This window comes from Ylistrum balloti, unplaced genomic scaffold (assembly GCF_031769215.1).
Source record: "Ylistrum balloti isolate Yb309-2 unplaced genomic scaffold, AGI_CSIRO_Ybal_v1 Utg369870, whole genome shotgun sequence".
In the NCBI taxonomy this organism is placed as follows: domain Eukaryota; kingdom Metazoa; phylum Mollusca; class Bivalvia; order Pectinida; family Pectinidae; genus Ylistrum; species Ylistrum balloti.
Genome location: NW_026782013.1, coordinates 399,215 through 424,482, shown reverse-complemented (window position 1 = coordinate 424,482; position 25,268 = coordinate 399,215). Strand labels below are relative to the sequence as shown.

Here is a 25,268-nt window from a genome sequence, read left to right as displayed (position 1 = left end):
CTCGTACCTTAACAACGTCTCCGTAACAGTAATTTGATAAGATTTTGCCCTAAATTGGCTTTAAATCCTGTTGACATTTTCTTTATTGTCATTTTCATGCGTCACACATGCTTATTTCTGTAATCAGACCTCCTGTTTAAAAGAAGCTTCAAACCAGGCAAAAAAAAGGTATCAGCTACGCAACAAACCGAAGATTTTTTCATACTATTCATATTCCAAAGAAAGTCAAGAATTTAAACCAGGTATTTAAACATATCTACTAAAGGGTAAGCAAACCAAACTGATATGCCGCCTGCAATTGACACGAAGTGATAGTATCACCTCCACGGTCCTTGGTGATAATCGTACATCGGTGTGTGTACTCTTGAGCGTTTTTACCACATCTCTTGCGCAATCATGAACACTGTACCTGCAAATTGGTTTGTTCCCCTAGAAGCTGAGGAAGATTCTTTCTCAATTAGAGCTGTTTTAATTCATCTTACTGCACTAGTAATATTTTCAATTTGATGGCCGCCATTTGCTATCAACATGAACTTTACACTGTACAAAACAAATCCGAAGAAGCAATCACAATATATATTAGCTGTAAGATTCTGTCCACGACAACACACGTGTAAAGTGTATTTGTTTTTGTAGTCACAGCAATCTATCTATATTGTGATTGGCTTGTGAAGAAAATTTATAATTTTGGAAAATGTGGAAGATTATGCCAAAGTACCCAGAGGTAAATAAGCCACTGAGCCGTGTCCAGCATTTACTTGTGTTGCGATGCAAAAGGTTACTTATTACTGGAGAAGTAACGATAACATATTAAACTATTATTATTCCCGTTATCTTTACAGAGTTCGCAACACATACTGTAATTAATTAGATTGAAGATCAGTTTCGCCCATTTCATCATTGTCTTTCATTAAGATTGGATTGCGGTTCATTCCATCTTTGTGAAACGCCTTGCAATAAAGATGTGATTTAATCAAAAAGTGCTGGTGTGACCTGCTATTACAGTAATGTGTTTCGAACACGTGCTGCTACTGACACCGATACACAACTGTCTTCTACAAAGAAATTGGAATAAGTGATCAAAATATGTTTTATGTTTTCCAGGATGTGAAGACAATTCCCTACACGTTCTCTCGTTCATCACTGGCTCATGGATACATCAGCTCAGAGGGCACGAAGGGGGTGTAAGTAATACAATTATATCACATGATGTATGAAGGGGCGTAAGTAATATACATATAGTGCTGGGGCACGAAGAGAACATGAGTAATTTAAATATATCAGTGGACGTTATGAATGCAAATATATCATAGAAGGTAGGAAAAGAGTGCAAGAAATTCAGATTGAATGATATTCAAAGGAGGTGTCAGTAATATTATGATATTATCAGGTAAAAAGATATATATTTTTACCAAACTTAATATAGATAAGATTTAAGATATCCAGACAAGAAAACCCTGACTTAGTCCAAATACATTTATCCTACAGCAATTACTTAAAACGTGAGGAACAACTTGCACGGTTAGCTTACTTGATAAAGTGTGCTATGAGATCTTATTCTCCGAGGAAACATGAAGCCAGGAAACTACATATTTTACATTGATTGAGCCACCTTCTTACCTTGAAAAATTTACAACGGCACATAAAGGGTAAAAAAAATCATACCTGTAAGAGGAGGGTGTGTATTAAATACACTACAATACGCTATCATGCATGCAGTATGGATAATGAAGTGAAGATGATGACCACTTGCATAAACATGTTTTTGGCACGAAGAGGTCCGAACTATCAAAAAGCCGTTCAAAAGAGACAAAAGATGACATAACGCGCCCAGAACCAGGCAATATCACAATTAAAGAGGGAAACATAAGTGGATAATTAAGAGCTGGAAATTTACATTTCACGGGGAATCATGAAATCCAAGACTGCTGAAATCGATTTAAGGACGGATACATTTTTTCCAAGGATTTCACGTTCTGGCTCTAGTCCCTCCCTGAGTCAAATATGATGGTTTCGTTCTCTCCACTAGTTCCCTGTTTTGGCTCCAAAATCTCCCATATTTTCATGGATTTCACGTTCTGGCTCTAGTCCCATTTCATGACAAAACTGAAGTCACAATATGTAATTTGATCTCTCCACTAGTTCCCTGTTTTGGCTCCAAAATCTCCCATATTTTCATGTACTTTCGATCACTTTCGCAGTCTGGACTCCTGAAACATTTCATGACAAAACTGAAGTCACAAGCAAGTAATTTGATTGGTATAGAACGGGCTTCAGGAAGAAAAACAACTGCCCAATTACAGACTGATATGGTCCTTTTAAGATTACAAAGGAGTAACACCAAACGTCAAAGTCAGTAAAACAAACCGTTATGCGACCTCGAAATCCATTGGATGTACATTAATGAATAAAACTAGCCTTTCCGTTTTATCCACATGGTGTCTTACATGGAACCTTCAATTTTGACACGAAATGTTCCATGGGTGTAGAGAACGATATTGAGCGTAACCCCGGAGTAGCAAGGGTGAAAGTTTCCTAAACAAGCTTCAACATCTACCTGAACTCTCTGTACGTGCCCCTTTCACTTTCAAAGTTTGTTTCCATTACTATGCTCCGATAACTCACGACAGAGTTCCCTATTCTACCTCCAATCTCTTCCATGGCTTCCTTTACGGGCTCCGATCACTACCAGAGTATTCTACATTCGATATCTTCAAATGTTTTTGTTATCGGCTCCGATCACTCCTAGTGTTTCCTTTTCGCTTTTCTACCTCCAATCTCTTCTTGAGATTCCTTTACTGGCTCCGATCACACCTTTTCGCTTTTCTACCTCCAATCTCTTCTTGAGATTCCTTTACTGGCTCCGATCACACCTTTTCGCTTTACTACCTCCAATCTCTTCTTGAGATTCTTTTACTGGCTCCGATCACACCTTTTCGCTTTACTACCTCCAATCTCTTCCTGAGATTCCTTTACTGGCTCCGATCACACCTTTTCGCTTTACTACCTCCAATCTCTTCCTGAGATTCCTTTACTGGCTCCGATCACACCTTTTCGCTTTACTACCTCCAATCTCTTCCTGAGATTCTTTTACTGGCTCCGATCACACCTTTTCGCTTTACTACCTCCAATCTCTTCCCGAGATTCTTTTACTGGCTCCGATCACACCTTTTCGCTTTACTACCTCCAATCTCTTCTTGAGATTCTTTTACTGGCTCCGATCACACCTTTTCGCTTTACTACCTCCAATCTCTTCCTGAGATTCCTTTACTGGCTCCGATCACAAGTTTTCGCTTTACTACCTCCAATTTCTTCTTGAGATTCCTTTACTGGCTCCGATCACACCTTTTCCCTTTACTACCTCCAATCTCTTCTTGAGATTCCTTTACTGGCTCCGATCACACCTTTTCGCTTTACTACCTCCAATCTCTTCTTGAGATTCCTTTACTGGCTCCGATCACACCTATTTGCTTTACTACCTTCAATCTCTACCTGAGATTCCTTTACTGGCTCCGATCACACCTTTTCGCTTTACTACCTCCAATCTCTTCCTGAGATTCCTTTACTGGCTCCGATCACACCTTTTCGCTTTACTACCTCCAATCTCTTCTTGAGATTCCTTTACTGGCTCCGATCACACCTTTTCGCTTTACTACCTCCAATCTCTTCTTGAGATTCCTTTACTGGCTCCGATCACACCTTTTCGCTTTACTACCTCCAATCTCTTCCTGAGATTCCTTTACTGGCTCCGATCACACCTTTTCGCTTTACTACCTCCAATCTCTTCCTGAGATTCCTTTACTGGCTCCGATCACACCTTTTCGCTTTACTACCTCCAATCTCTTCTTGAGATTCCTTTACTGGCTCCGATCACACCTTTTCGCTTTACTACCTCCAATCTCTACCTGAGATTCCTTTACTGGCTCCGATCACACCTTTTCGCTTTACTACCTCCAATCTCTTCTTGAGATTCCTTTACTGGCTCCGATCACACCTTTTCGCTTTACTACCTCCAATCTCTTCCTGAGATTCCTTTACTGGCTCCGATCACTGCTACAGTTCCGTATACTACCTCCATCTCTCTCTTTACTGTATCGCCGTGTCGAGGATTCTTTCTTTGAATTATCCGTTTAAGACATAACACTCTATATAGTCGATTTTCGCTTTTTCTTGATGTAATCAGATTATTCCTACATATAAAATCGATATTGACCAATATATTACAACGTGTTCAAATCGAATTTTGTCTTTGGGAGAGCTTTTCATTAAATGATATATCATTTTAACATGTTTACTTAATAACATAATTGAAAAGGACATGACTTGACTAAGATAATGTATTATAATTTTAATCATAAAAAAGTCTTGATGGTAATTCAACAAGATGATGTGCAGATACGTAAAGTAAATATCAAAATGGCGTTTGGCCTTCAGAAAAGTACTTGACCTAAACCGGATATATTCTAGCTGCTAATCATCAAACTCTATGGTGTAAAACTATTTATGGTAACGAGGCTTTCATTTGTCACTGAAGTATGTAAAGTGGTAATTACGTAGACGTGTCTATTTCGGGTTGCTAGGTTGCCTGTTAGAGGCAGTGGACAATCATATTAATGAAATAGCTAATGAAAATTGAAACAAATGTGATACCGACCATTCAAATGGATTAACGTTCAAGTGGAATAAGAACGTGCAGTGTGGCATCGATTGATACACATCGTATCTGCTAAATGGATGATCCTAGTATGTATTAGTTACTTTTATATGTGTTCTATAAATGTTGTTCAACTGGTGTGTGTACCATGCCAATGTCGATAAACTGTTGTTAGGACCTTGTCTCTGTCGATAAACCCTTGTGTGTACCATGCCAATGTCGATAAACTGTTGTAAGGACCTTGTCTATGTCGATAAACCCTTGTGTGTACCCTGTCAATGTCGATAAACCGTTGTTGGGACCTTGTCTATGTCGAAAAACCCTTGTGTGTACTATGTCAATGTCGATAAACTGTTGTTAAGACCTTGTCTATGTCGATAAACCCTTGCGTGTAACTTGTCGTCCTGTGAATTAATAATAGTTTTGTGAACTGTTCAGTTGAACAATCGTTGTTAAGGAGTTATATACCAAGAATTTCTTTGTTGTTGTTTTCTATAAGATAAATGTTAAGAACATTTTGTTTGTGTAAAATGAATCTGCAGTATATTCTCTGTTACAGGTGACGTGTATAGACGTCTCTAACGACTGTTACCACGTGGTGGTGGGCTGCCTGGACGGAAACGTATACCTGTACAACTTACGAACTACAGATTTACTGCAGACACTGAAGGGCAGTTCCAGTGACCCAGTCTGGGATATTTGCATATCTAGAGACGATTCTTTTATATTCAGTGCAACAGCGGTAATTATAGTTATAATTATAGTACCAATAAACATGAAAAGAATTCATTCAATATCAGTCAAACATGAGGTAGTAGCAAACCAGACTTGATACTACTACTTTCCGTTAATCCTGTTATCGTTTATTCATTGCTTGATATTTTTGTTTGTGGTGTTTCATGTTTTACGAAACGTTAACAAATCCACTCTGACACATTCGTAGCAGAATAAGGATTTTGAAGGAAAACAATTTTAAAATGTCAATTTTCTTTGACTACATTTGATTTTTCATTTCTGCAACAATGGCACTGACTGGTTGAACAACAATGTATTCTGTTGACTTCAAAGTTTTCTTGAAATTGTTCACAACCTCTCCCAAGGCAGAACTCCAGTTGTTTCCTTTTATATTTGGCTTGAACTTATCAGGACAGGTAGTACTTAAAACATCGATAGAGATATCACTAACACATCAGCCATTTTACTTGCTTATACCTTAGACAAAAAGGATGGCTTACGTGTTTTTATCTGTATAACAACCGTGTCTATCTAGATGTATCTTTCTTTATTTTTCTGACGTTAGTATTGCTGCCTCGCTAATAACATATGTTATGATTGTGATTTGTGTGTTCTATCTTCACAGGCTTGCTTAGAATATTACGAATGTTGTATACGCTTATAAGGTTCATTGGCCGTCATTATTACTTTATATAGAATGTATTTTCTTCTGCTGAATAAAGACTTCGATATAAAGATTGTATAGTAAATGTTATCCATGGAATTGGAAACATTCACCTCTCTGGAGCAACTGATTTGTATTTTCTACTTTATGCCTTTCAAAGGTTGCCATAACATTAATTCCTTTCCACGTATTTCCCTTGATATCAGAGCTTTTCAGCTCGAATCACAATATCTTCTTTCACATGTCTCATTTCTCGCAATTGATTGTGCCAGTCTACAAACACAACACCAACGTGTTCTTTGTAGTTATCATCTCTGTATCAATGGCATTTTATTGTCATTATGTTACCTCTCTGTATGGATGTAGAATTTTACTCTCAACAAACGCCACAGTAAAAACATATAACCGTAGATAATCAAGTTGTCTTTCTAAATCTGTTACACTACTCGTATCAAATTTGTTTACAGACAAAAATCAACGTCTGGAACTTCTACAAGAAGACCATGAATAAAGCTACAGAGAACGACCACAGTGGTAGTGTGACATGTGTCTACATTGACAATCAAAGTCGGTTCGCACTCTCAGGTACGCTAACAACATATTAAAGCTAGTCAAAAAGACCTTACCGAACCATAAAGCAGTTAGTATATGTTTTCATGTGAATCTATATCTAAGATAAAGGATAGGATTAGGTAAGTCATGTATAGAGATCACTGAATACAACTTACCTTAAATAAAATCCATATTTCCAGGGGGAGAGGACGGCGTTTTAAAAATGTGGAACTTGGAGCTAAATCAATTCAAAGAGAATCTGCTAGGACATTCTGCTGGTATCACGTGTATTGCCGTATCCCCTGACGGATCATGCTGTGTGACAGGCTCTAGAGACAGAACTCTCCTCCTCTGGAGCCTCGAGCTCCTCACATGGGTCTTGTCATACAAGGTAATGCGACTACAGAGATATAAATATTAGTTAGTGCCTATAATAATACAGTATTCATTAAGATGTGGTTTGCTATGGAAAACGGAGTATATTTACGTGATTTATGTATCTCTCTAGACAGCTAGCTAATTATAACATATCCTCTCCTTCCTGAACTAGAAACGGAAGCTCTGTATTACTCCTCTGAATCCACATCATTTCTCAACATCGTTTAAACAAATATATATTTATTGCATATTGTACTAATTTTATTGTAATATTACTGTTGACAGCACCATGAACACATGATTCAGAATGTGGAATACATTGACGATGAACGAATCCTGTCCTACGATAACCAAGGCTACTTCCATATATGGCAAGCGGAAACCGGGGCCACTCTGACATCATACATTATCCCTGCTGCCACTTTCGTTTTGTCTAGTAATGGCCAATACCTAATTACGTGCCGAGGCGACCAGAGGTATATTTCGTTATTGAATGATACTGTATGTACTTCAAATACTACTTGAAATACTAACATACGTACATGTATTTTGCATATAAACGTGCATAAAGTTTAAACAAATTTTTTTATTCTGTACCGCTTATGATATTACCGTATTCTTGACGTCCAATTTCGTATTACAGCGGGAAGATTTGGAACACAATTGATGCCACCCTTATTGGATGTGTGAGTCACACGGAGAGGATCACGTGTGTCGCCCGCTCTGTTGATGACCTTTACTTTGTGACAGCTTCTGTTGACGGTTCTTTGAAAGTTTGGGAACTTATGACTGCAAAACTTACACAGGTTACTTGCACCGTTTTGCTAAAGCTCGCTGTAACCAAAATAGGATTTCATGCCGAAACGTATTGTCGTCTCTTATCAGCCTTTGTATTGTTTTTGTATTCATGACATTTCACATGCTTCAAATATAATTCTTATATGTTCTATAACATAGAATTTTAAAGAACCGTGCTAAAACTCACTTTCAGTTCAGTTTGAGAATTCTTATGAACTGATTATGTTGGTCCCAAATCTCTGTTCTGTTGACATCGAAATGTAACAATGACTGGGAACCTTTACTTTTTGCCTAAATGATGTAGGTTTATACACTAGTTTATTCATTATTCAATTTAATTTGAATTATTTACTCGTTATCCATTGTTTCCTCTGTGTTACCATTGTGTTTCCATTATTATGTACTTGTAGGTTTTGGTGGAAGACGACTGTGCCGTAACGGCGGTGGCCATGCATACGGAAGTGGTATCAGGTTCCGAGCGTGGCACGGTGCTGGTGTGGGACCTGTCAGTAGGGGAGCCTCGTCACCGCCTTATTGGGCACACCGACTGTATCACAACAATTCGCATTACCAGGGATGGATCCTTCGCTCTCACAGGTACCACTCATACTCTTACATCCTCACGTGGACAAATACATTTATTGCATTAATTTTAGCCTTACGCATCAAATGCACATAATCTCACGTATCTTTGATCATCTTAAACGCAATCCTCTTACCACATATCATGTCAGTACTTAAAGAAACATACAAACGTTAATATCCTCAATGCGCCATAAAAGTCATTATATGTCAAGTTATTTAAAGAATAATTCTCTAGTGCATTCTAAATGGCACTGTATCTTTTTCGCAGCATCTCGTGACCACACGATCAGGCTTTGGAGTATTCGACATGGAATCCAGGTGACGCTGCTGTCGATGCATATTCCGGTGATTAATTTCATGACTACATCCGATGCTAAACGGATTATAGTACATCTGGAGAACGATCACCATGTACCTCTCCTGTGTCTACACAACAGCCCTGTCGATCCGGAACCGAACAATGAATGGACACCATCCATCTCAGGTCAGGATATACATGGTAAAATTCGACACAGAGTTAATATTGATTATCAAAATACGTTTTAAACCTAAACATTAATGTTATATTCATACATTTTTTCAGATGCCCTATCAATTTTGCCTCTAGTTCCGAAACATACCTTTCCACATCGAAATTCGGGGATGTTTCCTGTGCCAAAACTACCAGTTAAAAGGAAGAGAAGTTCGGTATCCAGCCTTCCACAAATGATCAAGGTAAACTTTTGTCTTATTTGTTCGTCGTAGTATGCACTTTATATATACCTGTTTTATGTAATCAATTTCTGATTCTCCTGATCATTTTCATTGCAGCTTTCACCTATTAAGGGACCACCAAAGTCAACACCAAAGGCAACTAGAACGAGGTTCAGAATTCCAAAAATCCACAGACGAGAAGAAAATACGGACTCTAAAATGTCAAAGATGTGCGTTATTGTGTGATTGATATTTGTTATTAGTTTCATCTGATCTGATTCTTAAATATTTACCCCGAAACATTGAATCGATTCTTATTGCAGCTAATCATCCACCCACCTGGTCAATACTGTCAAGATCCAAGATTAAGTCCGGCATTTTATCACCCAGTCAGTCATCACTACACTAAAACCCGAAATATAAGTGGACATATTCACCACTATATCTCTAATGTACCTATAATAAAACTGATATATCATCGTTCATTCTCTCATCGCTAGATAAAACCCCTGGGAAAAGGCAGATGGTAAACTCCTACCTGTTAACCGGTATCAAAACCACGCATTAGTCTTGTCCGAAACATCTGGGTAAAGGAATTATCAGCAGACACCCCGGCGGTTCTGGCTGAAACATGTATCATCAAACCTAGTCAGTCCTGTCTGAAACATGTGATGAAAGTTATAACCGGCACATACCATGGCAGTCCTGTCTGAAACGGTTTGGTGGAAGTTATTATCATCAGTCCTATATTGAGGAGATAACGATATACTCCGTTAATGATACCCTGTTCAGATTATACACAATTGTTAACAAATCGGTTTCATAGTGCATGTAAATATTACGTACAACATAAATAGTGCCAATTCCTATAACAAGTATCAAATGTAAATCACTTTACATCAGCGTTATACTTCCAGAACTGTTTCCGTTCATCTAGTGCACGAGTTTTATTAAGCTGCCTAGTTCAAGCACTGCCGGTAAAAATACGTTTGTATATTACATCATACAAAAAAACCGTATTAAAACAATTTGATATGTATTATTACCGATAAAGATATGACAATACCGATTGTGTTGGTTATAAATGATAATTCACTATTTCAAATATAATGTTGTATATATCGTTAAATACATGTTATAAAAAATGAAACTGTTTTATATGACAATAGATGATACAGAAGACTTAATGATAGTGTTTAATTCCTTGAAGGAATATGGTAGTGTCTAAAAATAACTGATACGCAATACAATTCTATATAAGTGTAGCTTTTTGTAGACATCGTTGATAGCTACAGTATATATATATATATTTAATTTGTATCCAATATATCATTGTTACTAAGTAAATGTAATAAAGCATGTGATAGTGATTTTCAGTTGTGTCGTTAATTTAAAGATTTCATCCCAATATCTGGGAGAACACAGTCATTGATATCACACGTGATCAAAATCTCAGACACGTCGAAGTAAGGTCAGTATTTCTATCTGTCGCTGGATGTTCCCGATATTGTTAGTTATGTCTGCGAGCTGTGTCCCATTCGAGCGATGGCGTCTTAACCAGTAGAAAGCTGACAACTTGACTTCCGTCTTTGGCATGGTCGGATTCTACTTACAGGATATCCGTCGGTTAAATGATTGATGGATTATATAAAGCCATCAACAGACGCTTACAAAATTCTAGGCGTTGGTGAAAACTAGTCCAACAGATTTGCTGATCAAGAATGCCATTCCTCTGATCGAGAGTTCTATTTATCCATACCAAACTTGATGTCTAGACCGTCGTTGTGTACATTTTTTTTTCGAACACCGCGTGAACTCATGACAGATGTTTCAATAAAGATATATACAGTGTACCGATCGATCATCTATTCACTAAAGAGTGGACTAGAATGCGACATCATAAACAAAGGCTTCTTTTTCCTGACGAACTGTGACTATCCTACTTCAGTATTCCGTATATGTAGCTCCTATTGTCGAGTGTTTCGTTGCATTTATCTAAATTTTTTTATACAGCACTCTTATTTATACATAAAATTCATGAACAGATTTTTCACATTACAGGATTCCCATCCTCGTCAATAACTGTATATATAAATATATATAATTTCAATGACATTAACAGTTAACATCAAGATTACTGTATAATGATAGAGCCTAAAGTCCATCAGAGACAATGACGATCAGAGCAAGTTCGTGACATTTGAATATTGTACTATTGCCAGTGAATATTTCTTCGAATAACAACAATGTCTCTTCTAAAGTAAAATTAAGCAGACACTTTAAACTGAAAAATTGCCTTTGAGATTCATTGTCTAGGTGATTATGATGGCAATGCTTAGCAGAAGTTTTTCAATGCTACTTTGAACGGTGTGGATCCGAGTCTTCAGTTGGGAACCTTCATTGACAATTATTACACAGGCTGCAATAACTGGCGTTATACTCCACAGGCTCAACCCACAGCTTGCCAAGACATCATAGGGTACATTCTTATCTTCATACAAGAACGGGAGATGACGTAAAATCTTCAATTGTTCGGTATCTGCTGCCAAGTCGATGAATTCAGCAATTCAAAGATTCAAAGTTTTTGTAGCTTCATCGACTCCTTTTTTGAGATGCGTGAGGTTGACATATTGCTGCGATACATCCAAGAGTTTTATGGTGAATAACTGATCAGCCAACGGGTAGGCTTTCGGGTTAACTTGTGTCATTTTGGGTGTTGTATGTATCTATATGTAATTTATTCATGACAGACTAGATGTTTGTTCCTCTCTGTTTATTGTTTTACGGAGGACCATAAACATAAAAACGTTTTCAACACTTTAAAAAATCTCCGTTTATCAGTCTAAAAGATTTTAATAAAACTTTCATATTACTGAAAGGATATAATTATCACATATAAAAGAGCTTCATCTCTCCTCGTGGATTTCTTTCGAACAATTGTTGTAATGGCACTTCATTTTGGAGTTTCGAGTAAAGTTAACCTCGTAAATCACAATAAAACAAATATTAAAAACACTCTTTCGTAGTACGTTCGCATGCTCGCTTCTCTTACAATCTTCCTTGTTTGCCCGCTTGCTCTATCGCTCTGTCTGTCGTATTTCTTGGCTCCCCCCTCTCTCTCTCTCTCCCTCTCTCTCCCTTTGTATACCTCCTTTGTAAAACAGATGACATGTCTACACTCCTAACAGATCCAACGACTAGATACAGAAATATACAACAAGGACCCAGACTATTTCCGTTACAGGTCTTCATCTTTCATCCTGTTCGCCGTTGCGAGTAATTGTTGTTTGGTATATGGAACACCCCTGTCTACATGGTATCTTATCGCCGCCGCAGTGTAACGACTGTTGGCAAACTCGTAGTCCCAACTGTTTACGCCTTCGGGTCCATACCTAGTACCTTCACTGTTATAAGCTATGGGGCCCGGACAGCCATAATGATTATGAGAGGAGAGGTAGGCTCTTGGTTTCTTACCTAGTTTCGTTAATTTTTCATTTTCGTTAATTCTCTGACATACAAAACACTCGAATCCATCGATAAAGTTATGATATTTCGTACCGTGGGATCCATCCACTCCCCACTCGCGATTTTTCATTAGTTCTATCAAATACTTATTTTCTATCCCTGTCTTTTTCCAGGCTAAATATTTCTCATATTCATCGTCGTTTTCATTAAGAAACTTGATGTATTCAGCAAGCTGTTTTATGGAAACAAAGTCCTCTACTATTATTGCGGAGTGTTTGGCAGGCAAAAAATCCTACAAAAGAGAAAAAAATGATCTGAAAGTTAAGTTAACCACTTGTCGTAATTAATTTAAATGTCTGATATCGTGAGTAAACATGATTTAAAATAATATTACTTCTTTAATTGTTCAAAGCATATTGCATTTTTGATATTTCACTTCTCAAGCAGTGTCTCAATATCAGACCAAGATTTGAAACTATATCGGTATATTAGTAGATCGTTAAACATGCAAGAGCGAAATTAATAGACATCTTACATTAGGGTCCGTAGCAAGAATCTATCGTGTTACTATATCTAATGTAATAACGTTTCTATTCCTGACTTCCAAGTAACCTACCTTGACCTTCGGTGATCCCATGACAATGGGAACCGATCCCACCATCAGAGGGCGCCATAATTTCTCTGTCATATAGTCGTCACACACAGCATTTTCAAAGGCCAGTGAGAATTTATATTTGGATATCAGCTTATAAAAGTCTACATGATCCATGCCCTGAATAGGATGTTGTAAACTGAAATAAAACAACAAAAAAGCATTATAACACATTATAACACATGAACAGTAAAAAAGAAGGCTCGTCGTTTTTTATAAGTTCGGTAAGAAAATTACTCTTAATAGACAGTCGACATTCAGCTTCCAAAACCTTGAATTTTAACAGTCTCGAATGCATCGTGGTCACAAAAACATCACTATCTAAACATGTTATCGAAGCAAACTTTGTGTACAATTACCTCGCGTTCACGGGGTAAAGCTCACAATCAATGGTTTAAAGCTGACGAATGTTGAATATAACCATAACACTCTATTGTATCAGGCAAGTTATGTTGACACTTTCAAGTTCTGCATTCCCTTTCATCGAATTTCTGTATTAAGGTGGCTTCTATGTTTGACCTCCATCTCCCGTTATCGTTAGCCATTACGTTTTCATGATGTCCAGTTTAATTGCAAATAACTGTTTTATGTGAAATAACAGTGTCAGTGTATTTAACTTCATAATACTCTTCATTTACATTTTTTTTCAAAACAAAAATTCAGATAGAAACGCTGTCTATGTTATTGGACATTGAGGTGAATATTCTGATGACGTGACTCATGAATATAACATCAAAGTGATCAAGAACATCAGAGTGACATGAAAACCACTACCATGACTTACTGTGGAGGTAGATCCTTGTTGTGGAGACACTTGCCATACGAGTCTACCCCAATGTGTTTCATCAGTAACTCTACGTATGTATCACGGTCACTGGGTGTGCCGCAGTCGCTGTGGGCATACATAAGGGGAGATAATTCCGTCTTCTGTAACCGGTTCTTTTCAGCTGTTGGCACCATATATTCTCTGTTAGAAAGCCATTCTAAACTAGGGAGATACTGCGTAGGTATAGGGTAGTCAGATTCTCTCTTAAATGTACAAGTGTGGTTAAATAAAGTTACCACAGACTTATGGGAGTAAATGTAGTTGTTTTTCGGAGATTCCTCGTGCAGAAGTGCCCAATGCTGATGTGAATTCCTTGGTAAGGGAAGATCTACATCGTCAAGGTCAGTGCCATAGAACATAAACGCCTGAAAAAAACAATAGCAATTTATAGATATATAATTACATTAATCACAGTTCCCAGCCTTTGTGACCAAATCATAGTATTGAACATGGTTTAATCATGAAAAGGTGCAACGTATTTAAGGACGAGGTGTGTGAAGCATTAGATTCACAGAGACGTCATAACGTCAAAATCAGAAATAAGAATGTAAGTAAGTTCACAAAACTCTTCACATCCTGGTCAACCATGTTAGACCAGAGGTTTGGGTGAACTGAGGACATCGATAAAAACATTTCAGGACGAAAGTGCCTGCTAGGTTTAAAATATTATATGTCTACAACACTACCCTGAGAAATTTCGGACTCTGGCGAAATTGTCCTTTGACGTCTCTGGTAGTTTCTTAAGGATACAATGTGTGATTATCGCTGGTAGTTTCTTAAGGTTACAATGTGTGATTGTCGCTGGTAGTTTCTTAAGGATACAATGTGTGATTATCGCTGGTAGTTTCTTAACGTTACAATGTGTGATTGTCGCTGGTAGTGTCTTAAGGTTACAATGTGTGATTGTGATTGTCGCTGTTAGTTTCTTAAGGTTACAATGTGTGATTGTGATGGTCTCTGGTAGTTTATTAAGGTTACATTGTGTGATTGTCGCCGGTAGTTCCATAAGGATACAATATGTGATTGTCGCTGGTAGTTTATTAAGGTTACAATGTGTGATTGTCGCTGGTAGTTTCTTAAGGTTACAATGTGTGATTGTCGCTGATAGTTTCTTAACGTTACAATGTGTAATTGTCGCTGGTAGTGTCTGAAGGATACAATGTGTGATTGTCGCTGGTAGTGTCTTAAGGTTACAATGTGTGATTGTGATTGTCGCTGTTAGTTTCTTAAGGTTACAATGTGTGATTGTGATGGTCTCTGGTAGTTTATTAAGGTTACAATGTGTGATTGTCGCCGGTAGTTCCATAAGGATACAATATGTGATTGTCGCTGGTAGTTTCTTAAGGATACAATGTGTGATTGTCGCTGGTAGTTTCTTAAGGTTACAATGTGTGATTGTCGCTGGTAGTGTCTTTAGGTAACAATGTGTGGAGCAACAAGACATCCCAGTTCAACTGACCATACTTTTTTTACTTCCTTGACGTTGCTTGCTAACAAATCCCTCTAGTTAAAAATCAGTCGATTTGATCATCATTATAAAACAATCGATGTTTTGATATTGTGGTAGGTGTGTGAACGCTATAGACAAATAAAAGAAACTAGCCAAGCACATAAAAATTTCTGTTGAAAATTTAATAGAATAGATACATCGATACAATGTCTGCGTTAGTTCAACACATATATTGGTTTATAGGGAATTTCTCCAAACGACAATAACCAATTAAATTTCCCAGTGGGTGTATTCGACAGGCATAGACCAAAACCTGTTTCTGATCAATAATGAATGAATACTCTATTAAATGGATGATAATTGTTTCAGTCCCATGAAGGCATCCTCTGTATACCTATACAATCGATAGGTACATGCTAGGGCTGCCATTGACTAATACATATCCCATTAACAGTGTATTATATATAGCCAGTGCACCTTGACGAGTGGAGATCAAGGTTGCCAAACACACTCGATTACAATCGGTTACATTGAAACACTCCATAAAATGAGGCTTCCTATTAATGCAGATACGGTTGCTTGGAGACATCTTCAACATATTTAGCTATTAATGTGGAAGATGAACTGTTGCAAGTCTGTCGCCATTTAACACGATATTATTCAGCGTTAACTTAATTACAACTTCTTGTGTTTGCATACATGTAAACTGACACTAAATATCACTTCAATGGAAAGGGACAGAATGAAAATCAACTAAATTTAAGAATAGTCTTATACTTACATACGATCAGGCTTTCTCTCTGTGTAAATTTCACTAAGATTTTAAAGCTTTCTAGGTCTTAATGTTTAGAAAACTGTTTCGGCATTAATGGAGTTATAACAGCATTGTGTTTCGGGGCATTTTCCAAGAATCGCAATTCATGATAAATATGTTCACAAATCTTACGTTGTTATGGTCTCATTAATGCTAAAAATCAAAATGATATTCCATGTATTTTTATTTCAATTCGTTTTGTCACAATTTTAGAGCGAAGTGTGTCATTTTGCCTTACAGATTAGTCAAATAAAGTCGGCAGTCTTAACAAGAGATCCCAGAGGGATTTTGGTGCCCATCATTGGTTAATCTTTATATGCTCATTGAAAGTTGGATCTTTTCTCTTCTTTTCTCTGTTTTTGCTCTAAATGATTAGACATGTGAACATTCCTTTGCAGAAATAGCGATAATGTTTACCTGCCAAATCCGAAATGGCCGCCTGGAAGCCACTTTGTTTCTTCTGATCAGTCCCAAAATCAAACAAGCACAAGGAGAGACCAAAGGAAGCATACGTATGAAATTTGAGAGATATCCATTCCGGACTTCTCAAGAAATAGTAAATAAAATCTTTCAAATTTAAAATCAAAGATGGCCGCTTTTCGACCATTTTTTTCTGATAAGACCAAAAATCGAATGGCACAACTAGGGACCTAAAAGGATATATACATGAAAATTGAGAAAGATCCATAGAGAAGTATTTAAGAAATAGTGATAACAAACTTTCGAAGTCAAAATCCAAGATGGCCGCTTGTGAGTCATTCTGTTTTTCCGATCAGACCCAAAATCTAACTGGCACAACATGGGAACAAGGAGAGCCTGCATGTGAAATTTAAGAAAGTTCTTTGCAGTAATTCTCAAGAAATGGCGATAACAAACTGGCAAAGATAAAATACAAGGTCGCCTGTTAGCCATTTGGTTATTTATCACACCCAAAATCAAACTGGCACAACTAGGGACCTAAGGGAACCTAAACATGAAATTTGAGAAAATTCTATACAGTGGTTCTTAAGAAATAGCGATAACAACCTTGCAAAGTCAAAATCAAAGATGGCAGTGAGTCGGTCATTTTGTTTTTGTTTTTATCAGTCCCAACATAAAACGGGCACAAGCAGGGACCAAGGGGAACCTACATATGTAATTTGAAAAAGACCCATCCAGTACTTCTCAAGAAATAACGATAACAAAAATTGATTACGGACGGACGAAACACGGACGCAGAGTGATTTGAATAGCCGACCAGCTGATGGTGTGCTAAAAATGTAACAGCACGTTAATGGAGACAATTTGGTGCAGGTACCTGCTTTCTTTGAGGCAGTAGTCTGCGCGTTTGTATCTACATGTTTTTTTTGTTTGTTTGTGTTTTTCGATGTTATGCTGCTACTCTCCCTGCGTAACAAAGAAAATCAAAATTTATCATTACTGAAATCATACTTGGTAACAGGAAGGGTCATGAAGATGGAAAACCAAACACGCAACCGACCAATCTTAGTTCTTTTAACAATAACATACCTTGGTCTTGTTGTGTCTCCTGTAATGCCGGTCTACTGTAAAGAAACATCTGTGTTCGCCACACCGTTTGTATGAACCAGGATCCCCAGTAAACGGGGTCCACCACAGAACTATGGGCGTGGTGATAACCTCTTTTATGGCCTTCATCTCCCCAGACGGATCATGGCGGTCTTTTGTCTCCTCTAGAGCTGTGATTTGAAGTGTTAAATAGGTTAATCCGATAACATTGGATTATATTTAAGCACTAGTCACGTACTTATCAAGCTAAACCCAAACAAATCAAAACTATCTTAACTCATCTTTAAGAATCCCAAAGTTTTGTTCATTATGTACAGATCCCGATTTCCTTTGAACATTGATCAATCGTACAACCAAGATTTATCATTGGATTAATTAAGACCAAAGCAAATAACAGATTAACTATTCAGTTCTAGGTTATTACATGTTATCTAAATATTTCAAAGATGCCACACTCTCATGCAGTCCTTTTCGTTTTCATATCATTGCCAAGGCATGAACTATGTCTTCATCGTTGCGATGACGTAATTCAATGTTACGGTGACCGGTGTCCTTGGAAATCGAAGGCAGAATTTACCAAAACCATTTCCAATACCGTTCTCAAATTGATTCCCTTCTAAAAACTGTATAAAGTCTTGCGACATTTCCGAAAATAGACAATAAACACTACACCGGTTTAAAACAGTACAACATATTGAACTAAAACATTTCTATGAAGCATATAGTTTAAAGGAAATTGAATAATAGATCCAAAATATGTGCAGGCAGACAGACATATAAAATAATGTAAACGCGCATTTCTGGCAATCGCAAGCGGGACCGTAACGAAATTTTCTCTTTCACAGACAACATGACATTATAGAAAAGTTAGGTATTTGTATAACATATAGTTTAGTATAGTATGACACACTGGCCACGCAGAGTACATACCTTCCTGCTCAAATTCACTCGTACTGTCGGAATGTCCGTAGAACTAGAATCAATGAATAAAAATACGTGTTACAGTGTTGTACTGTTATTTTATAAAACGGTATAATCTAATTAGAACTTATCAGATGAGTCGATAAATGAGCCGAGAAAATACATATGAGCAAAATTAAAAAAAAAAAACAGCAATACACTGTACCGTAGAATTTCAGGAAAGAATTTGACAAAAAAAAAAGTGATTATTCATGTAACAAAAAAACATTTTTGAATTCCCACTTTCATTACAAACAGTAGATAATTGACATGTACCGTCCCCCGAACATTAAGCAACAAACCAAAGATACCTAGTTACATAGTTTCACATAAAAAGTACAGACTTTGAACTCTATTTCATACATCACGACAAGACAACTCTGTCCATGTCAAATATGAAACTCCACCATATTATCATGTATTAAATGTATATCACCAATGTGTCACTAGATAAGTTGATATATATAATAATATATCCTGATTTAACATTCTACTGGGAGCATATTATTTCGACAGCCACATGGGAGCATCATTTCGCTGAACTTTTTCACAAAGCCTTCCTTCAAGAAAGATTTCATATTATGGTGAAAAGGAAGGGATAATGAAAAACATCCAGGGCATCGCTGGGGTTCGAACTAGTGACGTTTCGGTCTCTAGTGGGACACTCCACAGCTCCTTTACTCTCAACTTCTAAACTACCCCCTCCTTTATTAACACTTCGACCACCGAAGACAACAACATCAACCCAGGTTCAATATATACAAGGTAGTATATCAATCATCTATAGCTTCTACCCTGGATGGCCAACGGGACCGTATCCGCAATAGGCATGAACAATGAGAAACATCCTGACATCGCTGGGTTCGAGGTAGCAGCGTTTCTGACACTATCGCTCAACTAAAGGGAAATTGCCACTGTATCTACCACCTGATCCTAATGCAAACTTTAATTATGACCACATACCAGTTAGATTGGATTCAGCATAACATATTTACAAAGACGAACTTGATCAGAGATGTCAATTTACTTAACCGTATGATAAACTGTTAATATAAATATTGGGCGGCGACGTTAATTTCAAATCTACAATTTCACCGGTCAAGTCTAGTGTAGGTCTACAAATGATCGTGTTTCCTATCCCCCACAGCTAGATTTGTGGGGCGCCTGTAATATTACACGGAGTTGTGTCTTGACTGTGTGTTAACCAGAGTCAGACTCACAGGTCTAGCTATATACTTTAATATACACTGTTTGATTATTTGACAAGTAATAGCGCTGAATCATTATGATCTAACCACCACAACATTGATAACAAGTAGTTTTCATGTACGTATACTATATGGAGAACTGTGCATGATTATAGTTATCAGCGTATCTATCAATGATTGAAGATATATTAAGTCAAATCACGGTCTCCATACATACAAAATACGCATGGTTGTTATTGAAATCCTCCACATCATGTTTTGTGTATACACTATACAGTAATAAAACTTACCAAAAATGAAATACAGTCCTGTGTACTTAGATGTACGAGAAGTAGCACACGTACAAAAACAGTCTAACCTGAACACTGTTGATCTCATTTTGTTCGATCTGGTTTAATAAAATCGTTTACTTACGTAGTTCTCACTAACGAAGATGATGAACGGCACAAGGACAGAAAGGCAGATGAGATACAGGAATGCCCGAAAGAGAAGCCGATGTGACGGCATTATGTTCGAGCCGTCTGCTCCAACACAAGTGTCAACATACACACGTGTATACCATACCGCTTCCGGCCGCAGGGTATGTACAAATAACGGAGCGGAAAATCCAAGCGGAATGAATGACACGAAACAAACGATACTGCAGTAAATCCAGATATCAGTGATTGTAAATACACATGTGTACTTGATAGAAGCAGAGCAAAAGTCAACTTAAAGTCTACGGGGAAATTGAAATTAATAAAGACAGGACACCAAAAACTACATCAATTTATTATATTCGACTCCAAATCATAGGAAATATCATCATAATTACCGGTACATACTGTACGATTTGTATATATTTTTATTCGTTTGCATTAATTACAACAAAGACATGCATAAATTACACGCTGGCTTCTATTGAAAAAAATCTGAAAATTTAGGCTGGAACTACGACGAAATTTAATTGTCAAATTATGTATAATAAAATAATTACGCACCAACTTTGCTTAGACGAAAAACATCCCTTTTACCTCGCGAGAAATAAATAAATAAAAATATGAAATATTGAAAATAACACGTTTCCCTTACACGGTTGACATTCAGTATATGATTTTAATACAGTGACATGTAATGAAATGATTTGTCATAATGACAACGATCACAGACCTAGATTTAAGTCTGTGCAGCGATCAAATAAAAACACATAAACATTTCAGTTTGAAGATTAAAAACTACATGTACTTCATGTTTCGCTTATACCATTATTGATGTGAGACGTAGCTCTGCCCTCATCCAATGGTCACTCGATATGAAGCTATGACACGGTCCTCGTTGCAGTCGTCATTCGCCACACTAACTATCGTCTTTTCTCTCAAGCAAAGCCATAGGGGAGACGTACCATCTTTAATATGTTCAAAGAAAAGTCTGGCGATGCGCAATAGTGATCTGTTTCATACGAGATATATAGGTATCTGGACCAATGGTTTACTAGGAAGTTAAAAGAACACTATTCACTAACTAGTAACGATACCATTTGCGGTCACAACGCAACACTATTTCCTGTCACCACACAGTTTCATTCTCTGTCACCACAGAATATTATTTCCTGTCACCACCGAATACTGTTTCCTGTCACCACACATTACATTTCCTGTCACCAAACTGTGTCATTCCCTGGTACCATACAGCACAATTTCCCGACACCACAGAGTGCTATTGCCTGTCACCACAAAGTATCATTTCCTGTCGCCTCACAATACCATTTTCTGTCAAAGCCCAATACTATTTCCTGTCACCACACAGTTCTATTTCCTGTTACCTTGCAATTCCATTTCCTGTAACCACACAATTACATTTCCTGTCACTCCACAGTGCCATTTCCTACCAAAGCACACTACTATTTCCTGTCAACACACAGTTCTATTTCTTGTCACCACGCAGTGCTATTTCCTGTCCCAACACAGTTTCATTTCCTGTCGCTACACAGTATCATTTCCTTTCACCACACAATACCATTTCATGTCAAAGCACAATACTATTTCCTGTCACCACATAGTTCTATTTCCTGTAACTACACAGTAACATTTCCTGTAACCGCGCAGTTCCTCTCCCTGACATCACACAATTTTAAACACCATGCTATTATATATATGGTTTTAGTATGAGAAAAGTGTTAATTTATTTATGAATTTATTTTCTTCAGAATAAAAGTTTCCAATCAATATATGGATCTTCGTACTTTGTAGTGATCGTAAAAGGAAGCAGTACGGTGCTACACTCTGTTGGGTGTTTGATGTAACGATAGTTCATGTATATATCAGGCATCATCGGTAACCCACGGTGAGCGCCAGGCCCATAGGTTACCGACCACGATATTGTGAAGATATTAAAAATCACGTGTATAAAAGTGATCAGCATCTTCTGAAAGGTGTGTTAATGTATCGATTGACTCTGAGAGGTCACAAGTCAAATATTCCATAAATACTGATAAATATGCTATACATGTATGTTCTTTCGATTGTCTTAGAAATGTTAAAATCTTCACAAATCTCCAAAGACACAGATCGCTTTTTATAAATATTATATACTTTGTTTTTTACATTTACATATGTTACAACCAAGTTAAGTTTAATCAAGGGTCATTGTTAATGTCAACAAAGGTCACATTCCAAATCGATCATTAGGATGTACTTTTAAATTCTACATCTTAAAAACATAAATTAGTTCTGTTAAAGGTCACCAAACGTCACAGATCGAATTGTTTATCAATACGTATCAATATAGTGTACTTTTCATTTGTATATATAGGATTACCAAAGGTCATCGGTCAAATTGTATTTGCATGGAAATATTGGTGTCAAGGTTAACATACATGTCTAAATGGTATTGCTTTAGTAACGATAAACACACGGGCTTCTCTCATATATACTTTATTTCTTTGATGACAATTATGCTACAACGCTATTCCAGCCATGAACGAACGTTGCATCTGTTATCAGTGTTGTGTCAGTAATGTACAATGTATAAAATATTTAATGTTAGTAAAGTTTACATTCCTAAAATAAAATGTTACGTGGCAAAATAAGCATGATTTGAGGCAACTACTTAATGGTATTCAATAATTCAACAGTCTTACACACACATATTGTACATCCGAGATGGGAGAAAAAACTTAGAGTTTATATATTTTTTAACGAACATCATTTTATTACATATACAACATTTGATAATTTGATTACACAGTGTGACTCATCCTAGTACAGACTATATTACATATCCATTAATTGTATCATAGTAGTTCATCTTCACATTGTACATTTTCATTATATGTGTATATATATATGTATAGTTGTCTATATTCTCTGTAAAAATTCTTCTACTTAACACATTCTCTGCACCCAATACAATTTTGTCAGATAACACTTCGAAACTATATATTATTTAAATAAAACTATCCACGACCGGTTGAACATTTTAAAATCTTAATTACGATTTATCTAAATTTTCCATCACCATTAAGTGTCTGAAACGATAGTTGTAAATGATTGTCTGTTAATAATTGATGCAGAATGCTATCGACCAGCTACCTCTGAAACCAATTACAGATAACAATGTTCGATATCACACTGTTTTAAAACAATTATGTACATATACACCTTTGATCGCCATGCGGGTAGATGTGGTAAAGAAAATATGTTAATGTTTTATACTTGGATGGCTTTAAAACGCGGTAAGCACGTATACCACCATAAGTGTACTACTGTACTTGTATATCAGCGTCATACATATGAGCACAGGTATAGTTCCTCGGTCGTCTGGCTATTACAAGCTGGTAGCTACGACTCAATCTGCTACACTTTGAACTTGCGGATTTGTGTCTTACTGTTGTATCACAGAACTTGCGGGTCTGTGTCTTACAGTTGTATTACAGAACTTGCTGATCTGTGTTTTACAGTTTGTATTACAGAACTTGCTGGTCTGTATTACCGTCATCGAAGGGCCCATGCAGCCCTTTCTGAATAAGGTAGGTGTCGATAGAGCTCTTCGCGAATACTGATATAAACATACTTTGATAAGGATTACTTAAGTGAACCTATTGCTAATAGTGTTGACACGTGTGCGTTGATGTGTGGCCTTGAAGAACTATGTGTCGAATATGGGGTGCTTTTAACTTCTGTATTTGTTCTGTTGAACAAACCTCGCCTGCTCTGAAATCCCTGTTGACTAAGATAGGGTACGAAGCAGTCCTAGTTCAATAGATTGGATTAAATAATGAGTTTTACAGGGACTGTTTTATGCCGTGTATACTGGTCGAATTTCTGGTTAAATCGAGATTGATGGTTATATCTTCAACGGACTATTGGAATACCTATAAAAGAACAAAATGATCTGTCATAGCTGATTTTTTTTTGTTTTCAAACGAGGTTGCATTTATCAAAGCAAATTACGAAGAGCTCGCCAAATCCTTCATTTAACCTCTTAGATATATTGATAATATCCTTCAAAAACCAAGAAAAGTGTTGACTATTTCTATCGTATATACCCATCAACACTGTAAATCAATGACACGACTAACTTCTCTACATCAGCCTCCTACCCGATCTTTCCCTACAGCGAAATCAACAGGGACTGTTTTCCGCCAAGCTGTATGTTACGCATGGCGATTTTTTAAATTCCCTATTATTCATGTTATAGTCGATTCGACGTTCAAGGGGTTGTATCCAACATGACGAGTTTTGTGAGAAATGCCCACAGCTGACAATATAGAGCGTGTCGAGTTTTACAGACTGATAGATATTACGGGGAAGTTTCATGGTCGCCATAATGATTTCATCAAATAATACTGTATTTTTTTCTTGTGTTACATGAAGTTGGACATGTTTGATACTCGTAAGTATGCCTTGTGGTTCTGTCGTTGCTATCCCTGTTCTCGTTTGGCAACATATTACTTAAACTAAGATTTACATGGCGGGTGTTGTCGATGAAGCAATTGCATCCAAATGAGTTTGGAGTTAAGATTATGCTGACATGTGGGTATCTAATTTGTTGTTTCTTCAGTCTTTCGGTTTAACTTTAAAAATACAATACAATATGAGCCCCGCGACTCTTTCGATTTCTCTGTACTTTTTCAAGTGATATTTAATATTTCTGAATAATCTTATACTGACCAGACTACTTTTTAGAGACATACAACTGTTGAAAGAGGACAACAGGAACCCATCCTTAAGAATGTGTAAGAGAAGAGGAAAAATGATCTCAGTCTTCGGTAAAAGATTATTAAGTCGCAAATTGGAAAGCCAGCCTCATTTTGCTCCCATCAGTTGG

General features: G+C 37.0%; 2 protein-coding genes across 2 annotated transcripts in view; one reads left to right on the top strand and one right to left on the bottom strand.

Moving 5' to 3' along the window:
• Nucleotides 1-9,305, top strand: part of LOC132545964 (protein qui-1-like) — a 29,788-nt gene extending 20,483 nt beyond the window's left edge. Inside the window, exons 14-23 of the mRNA XM_060209646.1 lie at nucleotides 1,105-1,184; nucleotides 5,214-5,396; nucleotides 6,521-6,638; nucleotides 6,806-6,996; nucleotides 7,269-7,459; nucleotides 7,627-7,789; nucleotides 8,192-8,378; nucleotides 8,635-8,850; nucleotides 8,950-9,080; nucleotides 9,177-9,305. Of these exons, the coding sequence (XP_060065629.1) occupies nucleotides 1,105-1,184; nucleotides 5,214-5,396; nucleotides 6,521-6,638; nucleotides 6,806-6,996; nucleotides 7,269-7,459; nucleotides 7,627-7,789; nucleotides 8,192-8,378; nucleotides 8,635-8,850; nucleotides 8,950-9,080; nucleotides 9,177-9,305 (1,589 nt within the window). The remainder of the gene's footprint in view (nucleotides 1-1,104; nucleotides 1,185-5,213; nucleotides 5,397-6,520; nucleotides 6,639-6,805; nucleotides 6,997-7,268; nucleotides 7,460-7,626; nucleotides 7,790-8,191; nucleotides 8,379-8,634; nucleotides 8,851-8,949; nucleotides 9,081-9,176) is intronic.
• A 2,545-nt stretch (nucleotides 9,306-11,850) lies between these two features.
• On the bottom strand, nucleotides 11,851-20,476 carry LOC132545983 (alpha-(1,3)-fucosyltransferase 10-like). The gene is made up of 6 exons (XM_060209669.1): nucleotides 20,376-20,476; nucleotides 18,724-18,766; nucleotides 17,776-17,963; nucleotides 13,961-14,367; nucleotides 13,141-13,315; nucleotides 11,851-12,816 (listed from the first exon to the last, which is right to left on the bottom strand). The coding sequence occupies exons 1-6, from the start codon at nucleotides 20,466-20,468 to the stop codon at nucleotides 12,298-12,300; spliced, it is 1,425 nt and encodes a 474-aa protein (XP_060065652.1). The 5' UTR covers nucleotides 20,469-20,476; the 3' UTR covers nucleotides 11,851-12,297.
• Between the last annotated feature and the right edge of the window lie 4,792 nt (nucleotides 20,477-25,268).